A 20,243-nucleotide genomic window follows, 5' to 3' on the forward strand; every position below is an offset into this window, starting at 1 on the left:
AGTATGTAAATATTTCTGAAATGTAGGCACTATTTTAAATAGGAAAACACTGTAATGTCCTGTAAGGGCACTATCTAAAATCAGATAATATGTGGAGCATGAACATTGGCTCCAAACTGTTGGGTCGAAAGCCCTGTAACTCTGCTGTAAATTCATTGTACGTAGAGCGCAACATAAAATACACAGCCTGTCTTTAATTTGTAAAACCGTTCCAATAAGCAATTCTTAATCTAGTGGTAGTTAAGAATGAGCATCAAGGAGGAATACGCAAATAAGAAACAGGAATAGAAACCACTGGAAGCGCTGCATCTAGAAAAATAACTAGATTGTAAAATAAAAAGGAGAAATAAAAATGTTGGTGGACATTGTGGGAGGGAGAGGGATGGGGGCAATGAGGGAGGCAGGTAAATGGAATACAGATATTTAAATCACTGAGATGTTTTAGTCTCCATAATACATCACAACATCACGTTACTGTTTGTAACTTGATCCTGACTTCTTAAGGTCATTGAAGAGTCACTTTGACCCAAAATGTGTGTCGACATAAATGTCTTTACAGTACTGCAGACAAGTACAGGATAGGGTCAAATTAGATAGCCCCCCCAAAAAAAATGGGTGCAGAGATTGCAATGAGCAATTATCCCAAGCCCAGTCATTGTTGTGCAGGAAATGCATGGAGTAGAATTTTAAGGATGGCTCGCCATCCTGAGAATCAGTGCCTAACAGGCAGCTGCTGACTCTTGAACCCCCACTGCCAACTAACGCTCACTTGACTATCTCCCCTTGGAAGGAAGTCCCATCCGGGACAGCTGTCGGCCAATCAGATTGGCCAACAGCTCTTTAATCTGGCCAGGCATAGCGTTGCAGTGGCCTGAAGTGGTTGGGACTAAGTCCCAGGACCTTTGGAAATGTAACTCCAGAGTATCCCAGGGGCCGGAGGGTAGGGCACACCTGTGTGAGGAGGGGTGCGGGGTGTTCCAGAGCTTCAATATCCAGGAGAAAATGTGGGCGCCCCAATTCAGAGGGGGCCTTCAGGTGTCCACTCCGCCCCTGCCCCAAAATCTGGCCCGAGATGGGAAAATCTTGTAATTTTCCCACTCTACCGGTGGGATAAGACCATTAAGTGGCCATTAAGCTCCCTCGCCACCTCCGAACCCGCCTGGGGGGGGGGGGAAGAGTGTCAAATTCTGCCCACAAGATTAATACTGCTTGCTTATTACAATGACCACTGCACGCACCAATCTCTGACTACACTGTTCATTAGTTGCCAGGGATATCAGCCAGGAAACCAAAGCATCAAGGCTAACACGAACAAAGCAAAACTGCTTTGCTTCAAACTGGCCTGCACCTGCTAAAGGGAAGGGCTATCGTGGTTGCAGGAGGTGCTGAGTTCATTGGGGAATAGGATGTGTGACGGCCAGAAATGCTGAGCATTGACAAAACGTGCACCAAGCTTTTCAAATGCTGCACTTCTGGGCTTGGTGGAGGAAGTGGAAAGGAGGAATGTTCTGCAATGACCGTTGGCCTGGAGCCCCTCCAGCCAAAATTCCACTAACGCATCTCCTACCCCACCAGGGGCCCCAACATCTTTGGCCACTGCTTCACAAACATCAAGGGCACCTACCGATCCATCCCCAGACAGCACTTCGGAAAATCAGACCACAAGACTGTGCTCCTTTTCCCGGCATACAAGCCGAAACCTACGTGGGAGAATCCGGTTAAGAAGGTAATGCAATGCTGGTTTGAGGTAACAGAAGAACTCCTATGCAATTGCTTGGAGTCGGTGGACTGGTCCATATCCAAGAACTCAGTGGCCAACCTAAACTAGTATGCCACAAACGCCATCAACGTTGAAGATTACGTGCCAAAGAAGGTAATACGTACGTTCCCCAACTGGAAACCATGGTTTAACCGGGAGATGCACTCCCTACTGAAGGCCAGGTCTGAGGCGACCTTGACCTATACAAAAAATCTAGGTACGACCTCCGCAAAGCCATCAGGCATGTCAAGAGACGATCACAGGATCTCGTCAGTTGTGGCAATGCTTAAACAGCATAACTGGCTACAAAACAAAGCCAAGTAGAATCTCTGGAAAACAGCGTACCCCTCCCCGATGAACGCCATGCATCCTATGCTCATTTCGAGCAGAAAGCCAACAAACTGTTGTCAAAATGCCCCAGCAGCCTTTGACACCCATACCTATCTCAGACTCCGAAGTCACATCGGCTTTCATTAAAGTGAACCCTCGAAAAGAAACGGGTCTTGACGTCTCTGGGTGTGTACTCCGATCCTGTACGGACCAACTGGTGTGTAGCTTCGCAGTCATTTTCAATCTCTCTGTTCTGAGGTTCCCACATGCTTCTTGACAACCACCATCATACCGTGCCAAAGAAGAACCAGGCAACATGCATCAATGGCACCGTCCAGTGGCCTTGACATCTATCATTGTGAAGTGCCTCGAGAGGTTGGTCATGACACATCCACTCCATCCTCCCAGAATGCCTTGATCGACTGCAATTTGCATACCTCCACAACTGGTCCACAGTAGACGCCATTTCCCTGGCCCTATACTCATCCCTGGAGAATCCTGACAATCTGTACTCCTACGTCAGACTCCAATTCATTGATTATAGCTCTGCCATCAACATCATATAATCCCAGCCAAGCTCATATTAAACTTCAATACCTAGGACTGCGTACTTGGCCCTCTACTATACTCCCTATACTCACACAACTGTGTGGCAAAATTTGGCTCCAATTCCATTTATAAATTTGCTGATGACATGACTGTAGTGGGTCAGATCTCGAACAAAGATGACTCCGAGTACAGGAGGGAGATAGAGAGTCTAGTGGCGTTGAGTAACAACAACAATCTCCCTCATCAGCAAAACTAAGGAGCTGTTCGTTGACTTCAGGAAGCAAAGTATCGTATGCACACCTGTCTGCATCAATGGTGCAGAGGTGGAAATGGTTGATAACTTCAAATTCCTAGGTGTGCGCATCACCAACAATCTGACCTGGTCCACCCACGTTGGCGCTGTGACCAAGAAAGCCCAACAGAGCCTATACTTCCTCAGGAAATTTAAGGAAATTCGGCATGTCCACACTCTTACCATCACAACCTGGTATAGCAACTGTTCGGCCCAAGACAGTAAGGAGCTACAGAGAGCCGTGAACACAACCCAGTCCATCACGTGAACCTGCCTCCCATCCATTGTCTACACCTCACTCTGCCTTGGGAAAGCGGGCAGCATAATTAAAGACCCCTCCCACCCTGGTTATTCTCTCTTCCAACCTCTTCCATCGGGCAGGAGATGCATAAGTTTGAGAACACGCACTAACAGATTCAAAAACAGCTGCTTCCTCGCCGTTACCAGACTCCTGAATGGTCCTCCCTCTTATGGACTGAACTGATCTCTCCACGCATCTTCTCTACTGAGTAGTTCTGCACTCGTTGTATTCTTCACTCTATGTCTATGTATTTACATTGTGTATCTATCATATGTCCTATGTTTTTCATGTATGGGGTGATCTGTCTGGACTGTGCACAGAACAATACTTTTCACTGTACCTCAGTACACGTGATCAATCCAATCCAATCCAATATTTTTGCATTAGACCCCAAACAGTGGATAAATTGTATTCCTCAGCTCATGTGGCGTTAATAGTTGTACTGTCTTTATTCCACCCCCAGCAAGGTAAACCTATTCCCTTGAATTTATTGTTAGCTTAGAACCTCAACTGAAATAAATCTCAAATCATTAAAGGAGCATAGTCAAATTGGTCTAGATCCTGAAATCAAATGTCCTTCCTTCCAGGAGTTTCCAAACTAGCAAAATTATCTTGGGATAGAATATATGTAAAGATATATTATAACTGAATAGACAATTGAAAATCTTTCTTTAAATTCGAGAATATTATTGTTATATGTGGGCTCGTGAGGATGTAATTGTGAGACTACAACTTTGTTATATTTGTTTAATGAATGTTTATTGTTAAATTCAATTACAGATTACATTTTATAAAAGGATTATATTTTATAAATGGTAATTTAAGCTGATTACAACATGCCAAGTATGTTCAAATAACATCCATTGTAATGAACAGTTTGGATATACAAACAAATATTGATTTAACAAAATTATACTTGCAATCCTGCAAAATTTCTTATGGTTTTTGAAGTATCTTTTATAACCTGTGGGGAATTCTAACAGACTGGCACTCAACCCATGTATTCAAAATGACTGAATAAAATATTTCCCCCTAGCTTTGGTGACTATATATAGAAATTTCTCAGCTGAAGTTATTTCCATTGAGTATTGTTGTGGAGAAATACGATTTTAAGAACCCTGAGAGCTATGTTTGTGCCTAGAAAGTGCAGCTGCGTGGCATGCTTCCAACAGCAAGGTAACGCGAGGACTTGTTATGCATTTCCACTTTCCTGGCAGTACTTCAAATGCTGCAACAGTGTTTTTAATTTTTCATGTTAAGCATTCTTTAATTGTTTGCCTATTAATCTAATTAACATCTTAACTTGCTTATAAAATGTGTTGTTTCCTTTACAGCTGGATTTATACTATGTCTCAGTGATGAAAAGATTCTGACCTGGTCACACTCTATCTTCTTGAAATATTTAATGGTGTTCTGAAATGCTCCTGCGACCGAGAGTTGTTGCAAAGCCTTTGAGTTGGCATTAGAACAGTTGTAATTTTCTTGTATGTTTATGCAGAACAGGAACAGAAGTTGTTGAAATTGAAGCAGGAAAAGGAGGGGATGGAACAATTAATCCACATGGTAGAAGTGAGAATGAAGCTGCAGCAAGAACATAGCCAACTAGAATCACAACAGGTTTGTTGACTGTCTAAATGTAGTGACACTTCCTGATTTTGTGATTATTACTGTGGCCAATTTCCAAGATTAAGGTGATTGGCCAAGTATGTTTAATTTGAAGATCGAGTTAGCTAATCTAATGCGCTCTCATATTCTTATTGTTGTGGGCAGCACGGTGGCGCAGTGGTTAGCACTGCTACCTCGCGGCGCTGAGGACCTGGGTTTGATCCTGGTTCTGGGTCACTGTCCATGTGGAGTTTGCGCATTCTCCCCGTGTCTGCATGGGTCTCATCCCCACAACCCATAGATGTGCAGGCTTGGTGAATTGGCTGCACTAAATTGCCCCTTAATTGGGAAAAAGAAACCTTTCTTATTGTTGTAATAAATGGACTGGCAGAAGCGATTGCATATTTGAGTTGGAATATTTTTACTCCTATATGGCACCTTTATCAAACACTTTGGTAGTGATTTTTTTTTTTTTTTTTGCAGTACAGTGGCCATTATGTAGCCTGAAATGGGCAGTGAGTTGAATAAATGCTGAACTTTTTTTTAATAAAGCTTTTGATTCATTGCCCAAATATCAGCATGTAACATGTGGAACCAAATGCTTGAAAAATGTAGTGAGACACAGGCTTGTAATTTAACTTTGGTCAATCATATTCCTTTTGTTGTATTTGCAGTGTTGTGGGTTGGTGGTGGCAGCAAATAATGCATGGAAAAGTGGGATACAGTGTTAAAGCCACCAGATTTCATTATCTTGGGTGGAGGGATCATGTCTGGAATAATGCTCTTCAGAATTTTTCTGACACTTTTTATATTGAATTTTCCAGTATGTTCAACATGGACAATGAACATTGACATGTTATTTTCATCAATCCAGGGAGTGGTCGATTTGAATTTTATTGGGACTTTTCTTAAACTTCTTTCTCCCAGCGGTAGCAATCTGTTAATTCTTTTGTTTTGAGGAAAATACTTGCAGATATGGACTCTTGTTTTGCCTTGTCTTATTTGCAATGGAACCCTTCTACTCTGCTGTAGCCAGTATATAATAGAATTGTACATATTTATTTCAAATATGTCACTGCCCTGTTCCCCATCCTAACTTGGTGGATTTCTTCGAAGTGTGCTTCCCCTGGAGAGTATAAACTCTTTCTTTTAAAAGTGACATATTATGACGTAAAATGTGACTAGTCCTATAGGGCACGATTCTCTTGCCTTGTTTTGCTCGAGTGAGAGTAGGCTGGTGAATAGCAAGAGAGGCCAAAAACGAGAACCGCCCCGGATGCCAAGCAGTTTGCGATGCAACCATCTGCCCCTGTTGGCGAAATCGGGAGCCGCCATAGAGGGGCGAGAAGCCAATTATCACCACTCAACGCCAATCTCCATGCAATTAACGAGAGCCACCCCATATCAAATGGCGTCCTGCGATTCAACGGCCTCCTCAGCAAGTAGTCACGCTGGTGCCGATGAGTCATCCTTTTTAAAAACGTAAACCTGGTGGAAGGGCTTCTGCGGGGAGCCGAGGAGGGGAATAGTCATCTTTGCTCACAGGCTGCCCATCTGCCCCACCGTCAACCCGTAGCCCCCACTGACTGCAGAGGCCTCTGACTGTGCGGCTAAAGGATATTGCTGCATTGGCTATCTTGGTTAAGTGAGCACTTCACACATCCCAAGTGGATTCGCGTGTAGCATGTGGGAGTCATTGCCTAACATTCCAATCAGACCGTGATGCCTGGACACTGTGCCTGAACACTGCGGGAGGCAACACCACACACATGCAGCAGCCGAGATCTGAACACCTGGGGGATGGACCCCAGCATCGTGGACACCTGGGGGATGGGCCCCAGCATCGGGGGTGGGTAAGTGCAAGGGGGAGGGGATCGGTGCTCGGTTCAGGTAAAGCCTTTTATGTGCGGTTGTCAGGGGTACAGTGTCTGGGCTCTGTTGAGGGGGGCCCATTGCAGCCGGGTGTGTGTAGGCAGGGTGTGGTGGGGAGGGGGGGGGGGGGAGGAGAGCATCAATGGGGAATGGAAGGTCCCGGGGTGGGAACCACTGCTGTTTGTCAGTCACACTCTCCCCAATTCCTTACAGATATGGAATGGTATGGATGGTATTTTGGACCTCGCAGAGCAGGCCCTAGTGGTGCTGCTGGTAGGCCGGGCGGCCAGACGCTGGAGACAGTAGCAGCATCTGTAGAGGATTGAGGCAGCGGCCCACGTGCTGGACCCCATCCCAAACCCGGAGGACCTGGCCATCCATCAAGCCAGCGTCTGACCCAGTGGAGGAGGCTGGGATGGCCCATGGTGAGAACACATTGCTGTTCTTTCAAACAGATGACGACAGCATGTGCCGCAGGTGGCTCCTTTTCAACAAGGAGACGGTCAGACACCTGTGCCATGACCTTGTGAGCTTGGCACCATGCGGAGGAAGACTATACCCGCTCTCTGTGGCTGTCAATTCACCGCAGCTCTGAAACTTTGCGCCTCTGGATCGTTCTAAGGCTCTAGCGGGGACCTGTGTGGTATCTCACAGCCCACAGCTGCATCCATCAGGTCACGGATGCCCTGTTTGCCTAGGTGGCAAACTACATCAACTTTGAAATGGACCAAGCCCAGCATGATGCCCGGGCAGCAGGATATCCGCCATCTCCGGGATGTCCCAGGTCCAGGGGCTGATAGATTGCTGCATGTCACCTTGCGCACACCAGGCCAGCTGGGAGTGCCCTATATCAACAGGAAGGGGTTCCACTCCCTGAACATACACCTCGTGTGACCACAACAAGCAGATCATGCACGTGTGTGCACACTTCTCAGGGAGTGTGCAAGACAGCTACATCCTGGGGCAGTCAGACGTTTTTGGCCTCATCGAGGATCACCCCAATAATCTTAATTAGTGTCAGATGTAGGCATACATTAACACAGCAATTAAGTTACTGTGAAAGTCCCTAGTCGCCATACTATGGCACCTGTTCGGGTACACTGAGTGAGAATTCAGAATGTCCAAGTCACCTAACAAGCGCATCTTTTGGGACTTGGAGGAAACCGGAGCACCCGGAGGAAACCCACGCAGATACTGGGAGAACGTACAGATAGTGACCCAAGCCGGGAATTGAACCCGGGTCACTGGCGCTGTGAAGCAACAGTGCTAACCACTGTGCTACTATGCTGCCCCAGGATGGCCAGCTGGGTCTTGGGGGATAAGGGTACCTGCTGAGGACCTGGCTAATGACGCAGGCCGGAGACCGAAGCGGGGATTCAATACAATGAGGCCCATATGGTCACCCAAGCTACCATTGAGCAGTACATCGTCTGCTTAAAATATGCTTCTAATGCCTTGAGCGCTCCGGTGGTGATCTGCTGTGTCCTCTAGAACTTGGCACAGCAACGGGACGATGTGCTGGAGGCGGGGGATGAGGAACTTGTGGCCACTTCAGAGAATGAGGGTGATGAGGAGGTGCAGGAGCAGCAGGGGCTGGAAGATGATCCCTGGGAGGAACCAGAGGACCAGCCGGAGGTTGAAGGACAGGCGGTAGTGCGAGGATCCAACAAGACCAGAGGACCAGGGAGGCCCTCAAACTCGCCTGCTTTACATAGGACGTGGCCTCACTCTCCCAGGCTCTGTAACATCACTCTGGGACGGTGTGGCACCATCAGTGGCTCACTGGTGAGGGCTACGTCTAGGTGTGTCCCTTGGCAAAGGTGGAGGCAACCAGCTGCTTATGACGTCCCGGCCTATGCCCCTGGTGGGCGGGCTCTGGGGGCTATTGGGGCTGCTGGAGTGTCGCTGACGTCCCCCTCTGTGTGTCCCAGCTGCTCACTATCGTCTCCATCCGCTCCAGGATAGCCTGTTCCAGAGGTCCAGCGCCTGGCTGGGACCCAGCTGGGTCCTGACATCCTGCAGACCTCTGACTGCTGTGTCCCGGGCATTACTGCCTCCAGCTGATGTGCAGCAGCAGCTGTGTGGTGCTCAACGGATTGTGCCCCAGAAGCCTGACTGCTAACACTGCCCGTAGATGTGTGTCTCTGCGCTGGTGGAGGGCGGGGCTGACAGCTGTGAAGCTTTGATTATGGCATCTTTGGCGCTCTACTCCGAGGTGGTCTCATGGGAGGCAGAGGATGGGGTCACCCCGGATGGTCCAGCGCCGTCGCTGGAGGACTTTGTAAGAGAGGGGCTGGCGAGTGCGGTCCCGGCAAATCGGCTGGTGTGCCTTTATTTGCGGCATGACGTCTGTGGGGCCTCAGTAAGTGGACCAATTAACATTGTATTGTGTTACCGGCCTCACCAGGCTGAGCACCAGGAAGCTTGAGGCAGTTCCCACTCATTACCACACTTCGAAATCTTTCCAGAGAATCGCACCCATAGAATTCTATTTTCCAATTGATATTCTTTGGGGGGGAAAGTAATTGGCATGAAGTGCCAAAATAATTATGCCCAACCCCAATTGTTTGGGGGCATCTTGTGCCCAATCCAGTTCCAAGATAGGTGCTGCACACCTCCCTGGAAATAGTTTAAATCTGTATTTCTCCTCCTCTTGAGTCTTCCAATCCAAGTTTCTAATCCTTCAAAACACAGTAGCAAATGTGGCGAGATTGGAAAGTCTGACCTACTATAAAGTTTGTGCTTGCAGTTGGAACAGTACCCCAAAACATTCTTGATGTATATAAGCCATGGTATTCACTTGAATTGAGGGCCAATTGGCATATTGAAAAATGTAGATGAGGTCACAAGAAAACAGGGTGAGAGGAAGAGAGGACTATGAAATTGGGTGGGGAGAGAGTTGGCATTTGGGGGGAGTTGGAGATAAGGTAGTGTTCGTTTCTTCCACGATTGTTTAGTGTGGTTTGATGGATGCAGTAAAAGGGATTCGGAGCACAGTTCCTTACATTATGCAAACTAAATCCTAGGACTGTCCCTCTCCATAATCAACGTTGCTGCCGAGGAGGACCTTGTAATCGAGTTTGGGGAAACTTATTCGGCCAACGTAGTGAATGGCCCTGGTATAAATTATCTTATTTCATGGTTTACTATTAATTCGAGGTGCAGCTTTAAACTTTTGTCAGTTATCTTGTCAACTGGACACTGCACTGTAATGTCTATCTTTATAATTTATTTTTGTGTAGAATCAGAAGCTGTTTTTCATATTTCTGGTATAATTGTGTATATATCTTAGTTTAATAAGTACTTTTTTGCAAAGGTACAAATCAAATCTTCAAACCTAGACCCCTAGTAGCATATCCATGTTGGCTGCATTACCCTAGTCCATCCACACAGTTTTTTACAAAAAAAATGTTTGAAGTATCCTGATCTGCAATTTTGATTGTAACTTTAAGAATGAAGCAATTGATAACACCATGCCGCATTTCGGGATCACCACCAGGGAATTTGGCAAAGAGCTTAACCTATCTGAAAATAAACCTGAGGATTCTTCTAGAGATGGGTAAGTACTTTGCTGCATTATGAGCTCTTTGTCTTTTTCTCACTGCAGGTACTTAAGGGCCAGCAATGATATGAAACAAGTGTTCAGTGACATTTTAAACTGTTGGACCAGAATTGTTGCTTCAGTGAACTTAAAGCCTTTGCTCAAGAACAATATAGGAAATTCAATATTAATATGTGAGCAATAAATACTCTGATGCATTGGTTGCAGCTAAATCTTAAAAACAAGATCTTAAAACTCGTGGTGACCTGAAATTTACATGGTCCCAGCAGGCATGTTTCCCGCAGTCAGAGGAGGAGGGTGGTGGGCATTGGAGAATGGGATGCTCACCCTACCACCTTCCTGCTCGCCACAACCTTTCTTTCTTCTTCACCCCCCCCCCCCCCCCCCCCCCCAGTAATGCAGGAGGCATGTGGGCAGTTTGCCTGCTATGTTTAAATGAACAATTAAGGGTCAATTAGGCTTGTTATCAAACCAGTTGACCCTGATAATATTCTGCCCACGTCATTAAGTGCTTTTCTTGACCAGGGAGGGACTGGCGCTTGGAGACAGACCGAGGGTCGATGGCGGTCGTCCCTTGAGGGCGAGCCTAAAGAGACGCTGGCTGAAGGTGGTCACGTGGAAGTAGAGGGATTGGAGGCCATGCAGTCGTTGGGCAAGGCCCTGGGACCGGACGGATACCCAATGGAATTTTATAAGAGGTTTTCTGGGGTGCTGCATTTGCTGCTGATGAGGGCATTTAATTAGGCTAGGGAGTGGGGTGTTCTTCCCCCAACAATGTCACAGGCTTTGTCACAGGCTTTCCCCCACACCCCGTAACAAAGAAAAGAAAAAGAACTCGTGTGGCAAGACATGAACATGACAAGTCAATAAAATACAGAACTTTGTACATTGGATCCTTCCCGTACATGTCAGTTTCCGGATCATTCATGTGCTTTCTTGCGCACATGCCCCCCACAAGAACCCCCCCTTCTTCTCTCTCTCTTCCCCCCACCCCCCCCATGAACACTGTCACCCCCGCCCCCCCCCCTCTGGGTTGCTGGTGCTGCTGTCCGACCTTCATCTAACGCTCCGCGAGATGATCTAGGAACGGTTGCCACCGCCTGTAGAACCCCTGCGCAGACCCTCAAGGCAAACTTTATCCTTTCCAACTTGATAAACCCAGCCATATCATTTATCCAGGCCTCCACGCTGGGGGGGGGCTTCGCCTCCTTCCACATTAGCAAGGCTACTAGGGACGCAAAGGCCAGAATACCGGCCTCTTTCGCCTCCTGCACTCCCGGCTCGTCCACTACTCCAAATAGTGCTAGCCCCCAGCTTGGCTTGACCCGGACTTTCACCACCTTAGATATTGTTCCCGCCACTCCCCTCCAGAACCCCTCCAGTGCCGGGCATGACCAAAACATATGGACGTGGTTCGCAGGACTTCCTGAGCACCTCCCACATCTGTCCTCCACCCCAAAGAACCTACTCAGCCTCGCCCCCGTCATATGCGCTCTATGAACCACCTTAAATTGTATCAGGCTAAGCCTGGCACACGAGGAAGAGGAACTAACCCTACTTAGGGCATCAGCCCATAGCCCCTCCTCAATCTCCTCCCCCAACTCCTCCTCCCATTTACCCTTCAGCTCCTCTACCAAAGCCTCCCCCTCTTCTTTCATCTCCTGGTATATCGCCGACACCTTGCCCTCCCTGACCCATACGCCCGAGATCATCCTATCTTGAATCCCCTTGAATCCCCTGTGCCGAGAGTAACGGAAATTCCCTCACCTGCCGCCTCACAAACGCCCTCACTTGCATGTACCTGAAAGTGTTTCCCGGGGGTAGCCCAAACTTCTCCTCCAGCGTCCCTAAGCTCGCAAACGTCCCGTCAATGAACAGGTCCCCCATTCTTCTAATCCCTACCCGATGCCAGCTCTGAAATCCCCCATCCATCCTTCCTGGGACAAACTGATGGTTGTATCTGATCGGGGACCACACCGAGGCTCCCGTCGCACCCCTTTGCCGTCTCCACTGCCCCCAGATCCTTAGCGTTGCCACCAGCGCCCCCTTTTCCTTTGCAGGACGCCATCTCCAACCCCTTCCACGCCACCCCCTCTCCCTCCATCACCCACTTACGGATCATTGCCACGTTGGCTGCCCAATAATAACCACCCAGATTCGGCAATGCCAACCCTCCTCTATCTCTGCTACGCTCTAAGAACCCCCTCCTTACCCGCGGGGTCTTGCTCGCCCACACATCCCGTAATGCTCCTGCTACCCTCTTAAAAAAGGCCTTAGTAATCACAATTGGGAGGCATTGGAATACAAAAAGAAATCTCGGGAGGACCACCATTTTAACCGACTGTACCCCACCCTCCAGCGAGAGTGGCAACATGTCCCACCTTTTAAAATCCTCCTCTATCTGTTTCACCAATCGCGTCAAATTGAGTTTATGCAGTGCCCCCCAACTCCTAGCTATACGAAATCCCCAAATATCGAAAGCTCCTTTCCGCCCTCCTCAACGGTAGGTCCTCTATCCCTCTTCCCTGATCCCCCGGATGGATCACAAAGAGCTCACTCTTTCCCACATTGAGCTTATAGCCCGAAAAGTCTCCAAACTCCCGTATGATCTGCATTACCTCAACCATCCCCTCCACTGGATCCGTCACATACAGCAACAGGTCGTCTGCATACAGTGACACTCGATGTTCCTCTCCCCCTCGAACCACCCCCTTCCATTTCCCCGACTCCCGTAACGCCATGGCCAAAGGCTCAATTGCTAATGCGAACAGCAGAGGGGACAGGGGGCACCCCTGCCTCGTCCCTCGATACAGCCGGAAATACTCCGACCTCCGCCGGTTCGTGGCCACACTCGCCACCGGGGCTTTATACAGGAGCCTAACCCAACTAATAAACCCTCCCCCGAGCACAAACCTCCTCAACACTTCCCAGAGATACTCCCACTCTACCTGATCAAAGGCTTTCTCCGCATCCATGGCTGTCACTATCTCCGCTTCTCCCTCCACCGATGGCATCATTATCACATTTAGGAGCCTTCGCACATTAGTGTTTAACTGCCTACGCTTTACGAATCCCATCTGGTCCTTGTGAATCACCCCCGGAACACAGTCCTCAATCCTCATGGCCAACATTTTTGCCAGCAACTTAGCATCTACATCAAGGAGCGAGATCGGTCTATATGACCCACATTGCAGTGGGTCTTTATCCCGCTTTAAGATCAAAGAGATCGTTGCCTCCGACATTGTCGGGGGCAGGGTCCCCCCCTCCCTTGATTCATTGAAGGTCCTTAGCAGCAACGGGGCTAACAGGTCTACATACTTCCTGTAGAACTCCACCGGGAACCCATCCGGCCCCGGGGCCTTCCCTGCCTGCATGCTCCCCAGTCCTTTAACCAGCACCTCCACCCCAATTGGCGCCCCCAGACCAGCCACCTCCTGCACCTCCACCCTTGGGAACCTCAACTGATCCAAGAATCGCCGCATCCCCTCTTTTCCCCCTAGGGGCTGGGACCTATACAGTTCCTCGTAAAAGGCCTTAAAAGCCTCATTCACTTTCACAGCACTCCGCACTGTAGTTCCCCTGCCAACTTTGACTCCACCTATTTCCCTCGCTGCCATCCTCTTACGGAGCTAGTGTGCCAGCATCTGGCTCGCCTTCTCCCCATATTCATATATCGTCCCCTGTGCCTTCCTCCACTGTGCTTCTGCCTTCCCTGTGGTCAACAGGTCGAACTCCGTCTGGAGACTTTGTCTCTCCCTGAGTAGTACCTCATCCGGAGCCTCTGCATAGCTCCTGTCCACCCTTAAAATTTCCCCCACTAACCTCTCCCTTTCCCTGACCACCGCCTTCAGCGCCTCCCATACTACTCCCACCTGCACCTCCCCGTTGTCGTTAGCCTCCAGATATCTTTCAATACACTCCCGCGCACTTCCTCGTCTGCCAGCAGTCCCACATCCAACCTCCACAACGGGCGTTGGTCCCTCTCCTCCCCCAGCTCCAGCTCCACCCAGTGCAGGGCATGGTCTGAAATGGCTATGGCCGAATACTCCATTCCGTCCACTTTCGGGATCCGTGCCCTGCCCAAAACAAAAAAATCTATCCGCGAGTAGGCCTTATGTACGTGGGAGAAAAAATAAAATTCTTTGGCCAAAGGTCTGGCAAATCTCCACGGATCTACTCCCCCCATCTGATCCATAAACCCCCTAAGCACCTTGGCCGCAGCCAGCCTCCTCCCCGTCCTAGATCTGGAACGATCTAATGCTGGGTCCAGCACCGTGTTAAAATCCCCACCCATTATCAAGCTCCCTACCTCCAGGTCCGGAATACGCCCCAACATCCGTTTCATGAATCCAGCATCGTCCCAGTTTGGGGCATATACATTCTTCACTACCACCTCCGTCCCCTGCAACCTACCACTCACCATCACGTATTGGCCTCCCTTGTCCGCTACTATGTTCTTGGGCTCAAATGACACCTGCTTTCCCACCAGTATTGCCACCCCTCTATTCTTCACATCCAGCCCTGAATGGAACACTTGTCCCACCCATCCCTTCCTTAACCTGACCTGATCTGCCACTTTCAGATGTGTCTCCTGAAGCATGGCCACGTCTGCCTTCAGTCCCTTTAGGTGCGCGAACACTCGGGCCGTCTTAACCGGCCCATTTAGGCCTCTCACATTCCACGTGGTCATCCGGATTGGGGGGGTTGCCCCCTGCCAACTAGCCATCTCCTATCTTAGGCCAGTCCCGTGCTCGCGCCTCCCACTCCCTCCAGTCCCCCAGGTGGGGAACCCCCGCCCCGACCACCTCTTCCATTTTCAGTTCCCCCTCGGACAGTGCAGCAGCAACCCTAGAATCCCCCCCCCTCCCCCGCTAGATCCACATCTAGCACTTTTGCTCCCCCCATATTACTTCCGTGAGTCAGCTGACCCCGGCTTCCCCCGCCTTCCCGTTGATCTCCCCGTGTGGGAGTCTCTCCTCCTCCTTACCTTCCTCCAGCCCCCCCCCCCCCTTTTTTGGCGCGGGAAAAAAGCCCGCGCTTTCCTGAACCAGCCCCGTCCCCTGTGGCGCAGCTCCTGTTGCGGCCATCATCCCAGTTCCCTCATCCGAGTCTCGCCTCCCTCCAGGACCGACGCCCACATTCCCCATCATCATCATTTTGTCTACAGACAGGAAAAAAGGACATTTTAGGAATTTTAACCAGAACTCTACCCACATCCCCATCCATCATCCCACCCGCAAAATATTCTTTCCCCATATTTACAACCCCATATACAGCCACATCCCCTCAGTTCGAGTCCAGTTTTTCCGTCTGTATAAAGGTCCAAGCCTCTTCTGGCGTTTCAAAATAATGGTGTCTATCCTGATAAGTGACCCACAGTCGCACAGGCTGCAGCATGCCGAACGTGACTCTTTTTCTATGCAACACCGCCTTGGCCCGGTTGAAGCCAGCTCTCCTCTTTGCCACCTCCGCGCTCCAATCCTGGTATAGTCGGATCACCGCGTTCTCCCATCTGCTGCTCCGCACCTTCTTGGCCCATCTCAGCACACTTTCTTTATCCACGAAGCGATGGAACCTTGCCACTATCACCCTTGGCGGCTCATCTGCCTTGGGTCTCCTCGCCAGGACCCGGTGAGCCCCTTCCAGCTCTAGGGGGGTCGGAGAGGCCTCCGCACCCATCAGCGAATGGAGCATCGTGCTCATGTAAGCCCCAGCATCAGCTCCCTCCACTCCTTCGTGAAGACCCAGAATCCGGAGGTTCTTTCTCCAGGACCTCAATTCTCTCGGCCCACTGCCTCGTGCGCCTCCATTTTTACCGCCAGACCCTGGATATCGTCCTCGTTGGTGTTCACCTTATCGTTCACCTCACGAAGCTCCACCGTCTGGGTCTTCAGCCCCTCAATTGCCAACAGCATTGGCGTCAGCACCTCCTTTTTCAGCACCTCCATGCATCTCATGAAGAACTCCTGCTGGTCTGGCTCCCACTCCGCCATCTTGCCTTCTTCTCCCCGTTTTGTTCTCTGCTCCATGGCCTCTTCCCTTGTTGCTCCACCGCTGCTCCCTGCCAAATTTTGTGGGGGGGGCCTCACTGCTCCTTCCCACACGGGATCAGTCAAAAAAAAACTCCGTTGGGGCTCCTCTGGTGAGCCCGAAAGTCCGTTTTCACGGGAGCTGCCGAAACGCGCGGCTTAGCTCCGCATCGCCGCAACCGGAAGTTCGTGTTTTTTTTTTTTTTGTAAGGTTTGTTTGCTGTAACAGATTTTAAAATATATTTTCATTGAACTTTTATCATTTTGTACAAATCACAGCCCCAATAACACACAACAATAGCAACGTAAAAACAAAGAATAAAGACCAATGCCCCCCCCCCCGCAACCCACTAACAGCTAACGGCGACCAGTTCCTTAAAGTGCAATATGAACAGCCACCATCTATGATAGAACTCATTGATCGACCCCCTTCTCCATAAACTTTACCTTCTCAAGGTACAAGAACTCCATCAAATCACCCACACATGTTAAAGTGCTAGGTCGCCTGCCTCCAGCTCAACAAAATCTCAACTAGGCGAATACCAGAGTATCCGCCCCCACACCCATCCTCCAATCCGGCTGGTCCGACATCCCAAATACAGTTATCAACTGGCATGACTCCAGATCCACATTCAGGATAGACGATATGGTGCTTTTTATTTTCAAAAAAAAGGCAGCCAAAAACTCAACAGCTTAGGACAGCACCAGAACATATGCGCATGGCGAGCAGGCCCTCTCGAGCACTGCTCACATTTACCCTCGATCCTTTCAAAAAACTGGTTCTTCTATTATTCTTCTACTATTATATCATCTGGCATTTGAACAGTTTAATTAATGCCTTCAGGAATATAAATAAAATTCATGGATATCAGAGGATTTTAGGAAGTCCACAGCCATCTCTAATCTTAGCCCTTGCTATCAACAGCTATGCTCAGTTGATGCAACTTAAATCCCTAATAATAGAATTCCCAATAAATTATTTTAATGTGAAAATGTGCCAGAAACTTTCAAGAAACCTATATTTTCAGACTCTTGCTTCCTTAAATGCCATCCTTTATTACAAGTAGAACAATAGTCATTTGTTCTTAAGTGACTCACCTTCACTGGGTCGAGGGTTTAAATTTAGCTGCAGGGAAAATTTGAGCCACGATGATCTCCGGTACTTTGTTACAAATGGCAGTATCACATTGGCAACATTCAAAGTCTTTAAAACTACCCCAGAGTACATTTAAACAAGTGAAAATATCAACCAATCTCCTCTATACTTTCTGTCATTAAGCAAACTAGGATGAATTGAATCGGGGCGTTCTCTGATCCCATTTTAATTTTGTCTATTTTACCTAGACGCTACACAATGTAAAACCAAAATTGATCTAATGAGTGAAAAGAAATGGAAGATGTATATTTTCCTCATTTGTAATCTGTTCCAATTGTTTTCTTTGTTGTCTTCTACCATTACTCTGTTGTCCTGTTTTTTTTTATTATTTACCATATTTTATCTCTTCTATTACTTTTTGATTACTCTTGATCTGATATTTTTGCATCGCAAAGTATTTTTTGTTTCCCTTAACCACTGATCTCCCTTCACCTGCACTTCTTTTCAATGAAGCATTTTTTAAACCCAGTAATATGTTCTTTATTATGATTATTGCCCCAGTCCACCGTCTCTCATCTTTCCTTTATAAAGTTTCTTGCACTGATGTTATTTTCAGCACCTCATTCATTAGTAATGAATCGTTATGTTCACCCACACTGAAGTCACACCATCTGCTACCGCAGCACGGTAGCATTCTGGATAGCACAATTGCTTCACAGCTCCAGGGTCCCAGGTTCGATTCCGGCTTGAGTCACTGCCTGTGCGGAGTCTGCACATCCTCCCCGTGTGTGCGTGGGTTTCCTCCGGGTGCTCCGGTTTCCTCCCACAGTCCAAAGATGTGCAGGTTAGGTGGATTGGCCATGATAAATTGCCCTTAGTGTCCAAAATTGCCCTTAGTGCTGGGTGGGGTTACTGGGTTATGGGGATAGGGTGGAGGTGGTTGACCCTTGGGTAGGGTGCTCTTTCCAAGAGCCGGTGCAGACTCGATGGGCCGAATGGCCTCCTGCACTGTAAATTCTATGATCTTAATTCATTGCTGAACATTAATATTTTATTCATAAAATGTGAGTGTCACTGTTGAGCACTATTTATTGCCCATCCCTAATTACCCTTGAGACAGTGATGGTGAACCACCGCTTTGAACTTCTGTAGCTGGTGTGGTATAGATATATCCACAGTGTTGGGGAGTTCCAAGATTCTGACTCTGCGCCAATGAAAGAACTATGATATAGTTCCAAGTCAGGATGGTGTGTGACTTGGAGGGGAATTTGTTGAAGGTGGTGTCTCATACACCTGCTGCTCTTGGCAATAGAGGTTGTAGGTTTGCAAGGCACTGTTGAAAAGCTTTGGCATGTTGTTGTAGTACATCTTGTAGATGGTACGCGCTGCTGCCGTGGTGGAGGTGCCTGCTTGAAGGTTGTGGATAAGATGCCAATCCAGATGGGCTTAAACATTCAATAATATCACACCGTCTCAATATTACTGCTTAATATCATTTTTTTTTTAATGCAGTGGAGCTTCTGTTTCTGCATTTAATAATCTTCATTAATGTCACAAGTAGGCAATGAAGTTACTGTGAAAATCTCTATGTCCAGTGTTTTTCAAAATATTTTCCCAGGACCCACTTTAGTGACCCAAGCCGGCCAAACTTTGCAACACACCATTATTGCTTACCTTTAATGCCTGCTTGGTCCTTGTGATCTCTCTTGCTTCGTCATTCAATGTTACATTTCCCTATTGACTGACCTCGCTGACAAACCTGGCCTGGTTTCCTCTCACTGCATCCACCTCAGTCACAGGCCACTTCCTGACCATTACTTACTGCTGTGGGAGTGCAAGTGTCCATTGTGCCGGCCATTGAACAGATTGACCACAGAGGTTGTATACTGCCGATCGGTGGCGGGGGACGAGCCGACTAGCGCGCAACGGTAGAGTACTAGAACGGAGCTCCAAGCTGGGGCCACCACTGTTAGCATTGCACTTCCATGTTGACGCCCGTCGGTCCATGTCTCTTTTCTTCCCCCCCCCCCCCCGCGTGCATACACGCGCGGTGACCACCACACAGCCCAGCCCCGTGCCACCTGCCCCCTCATGCCGCAACCAATAGGGGACTGCTGGCTGCGGCATTCTTAAAAGGAAGTCGTGGCAGTTGGGGACTTCTTTTTTTTAAATTGAGTATCCAATTAATTTTTTCCAATTAAGGGGCAATTTAGCGTGGCCAATCCACCTACCCTGCAGATCTTTGGGTTGTGGGGGCGAAACTCGCGCAAACATGGAGAATGTGCAAACTCCACATGGATAGTGACCCAGAGCTGGGATCAAACCTGGGACCATGGTGCCGTGAGGCAGCAGAGCTAACCACTGTGCCACCGTGCTGCCCAGTTGGGGACTTCTTCCCACAATCGGGAACGCCACAACCGATTGCTCCGCGCCCCTCCCGACACCCGCTCGTGACCCACTCACGGGTCGTGACCCTGAGTTTGAAAACCCTGCCCTAATCGCCACGCTCCAGTGCCTGTTCGGGTACACTGAGAATTCTGAATGTTCAATGCACCTAACAGCATGTCTTTCGGGACTTGTAGGAGGAAACTGGAGCATCCGGAGGAAACCCGCGCAGACACTGGGAGAAGGTGCAGACTCCACACAGACAGTGACCTTGAGTCTCCAAGAGCATTTATGAATAGTTTGCTCTCTTACCTTGTCCTCTCTTGGCTGCCCCGTTTCATGCTACTAAATCGATGGATGATTGAACTCAGCCTTAAAATTGGTGCAGCTTTATTTTGCTAATTTAGGTTAATTCTTAACCTCTTGACTATTTCAACTGGTTGTCCTGGAAACAAGTAGCATA

At 48.6% G+C, this 20,243-nt stretch overlaps 1 protein-coding gene across 3 annotated transcripts in view; it reads left to right on the forward strand.

Moving 5' to 3' along the window:
* The window catches only part of bub1bb (BUB1 mitotic checkpoint serine/threonine kinase Bb), a 154,773-nt gene that overhangs the window by 65,962 nt on the left and 68,568 nt on the right, over window positions 1-20,243 (forward strand). For all 3 annotated transcript variants that reach the window (XM_072486144.1, XM_072486146.1, XM_072486145.1), the window contains 2 exons: window positions 4,730-4,848; window positions 10,161-10,267. In XM_072486144.1, the coding sequence (XP_072342245.1) occupies window positions 4,730-4,848; window positions 10,161-10,267 (226 nt within the window). The remainder of the gene's footprint in view (window positions 1-4,729; window positions 4,849-10,160; window positions 10,268-20,243) is intronic.

This window comes from Scyliorhinus torazame, chromosome 2 (assembly GCF_047496885.1).
Source record: "Scyliorhinus torazame isolate Kashiwa2021f chromosome 2, sScyTor2.1, whole genome shotgun sequence".
In the NCBI taxonomy this organism is placed as follows: Eukaryota; Metazoa; Chordata; class Chondrichthyes; order Carcharhiniformes; family Scyliorhinidae; genus Scyliorhinus; species Scyliorhinus torazame.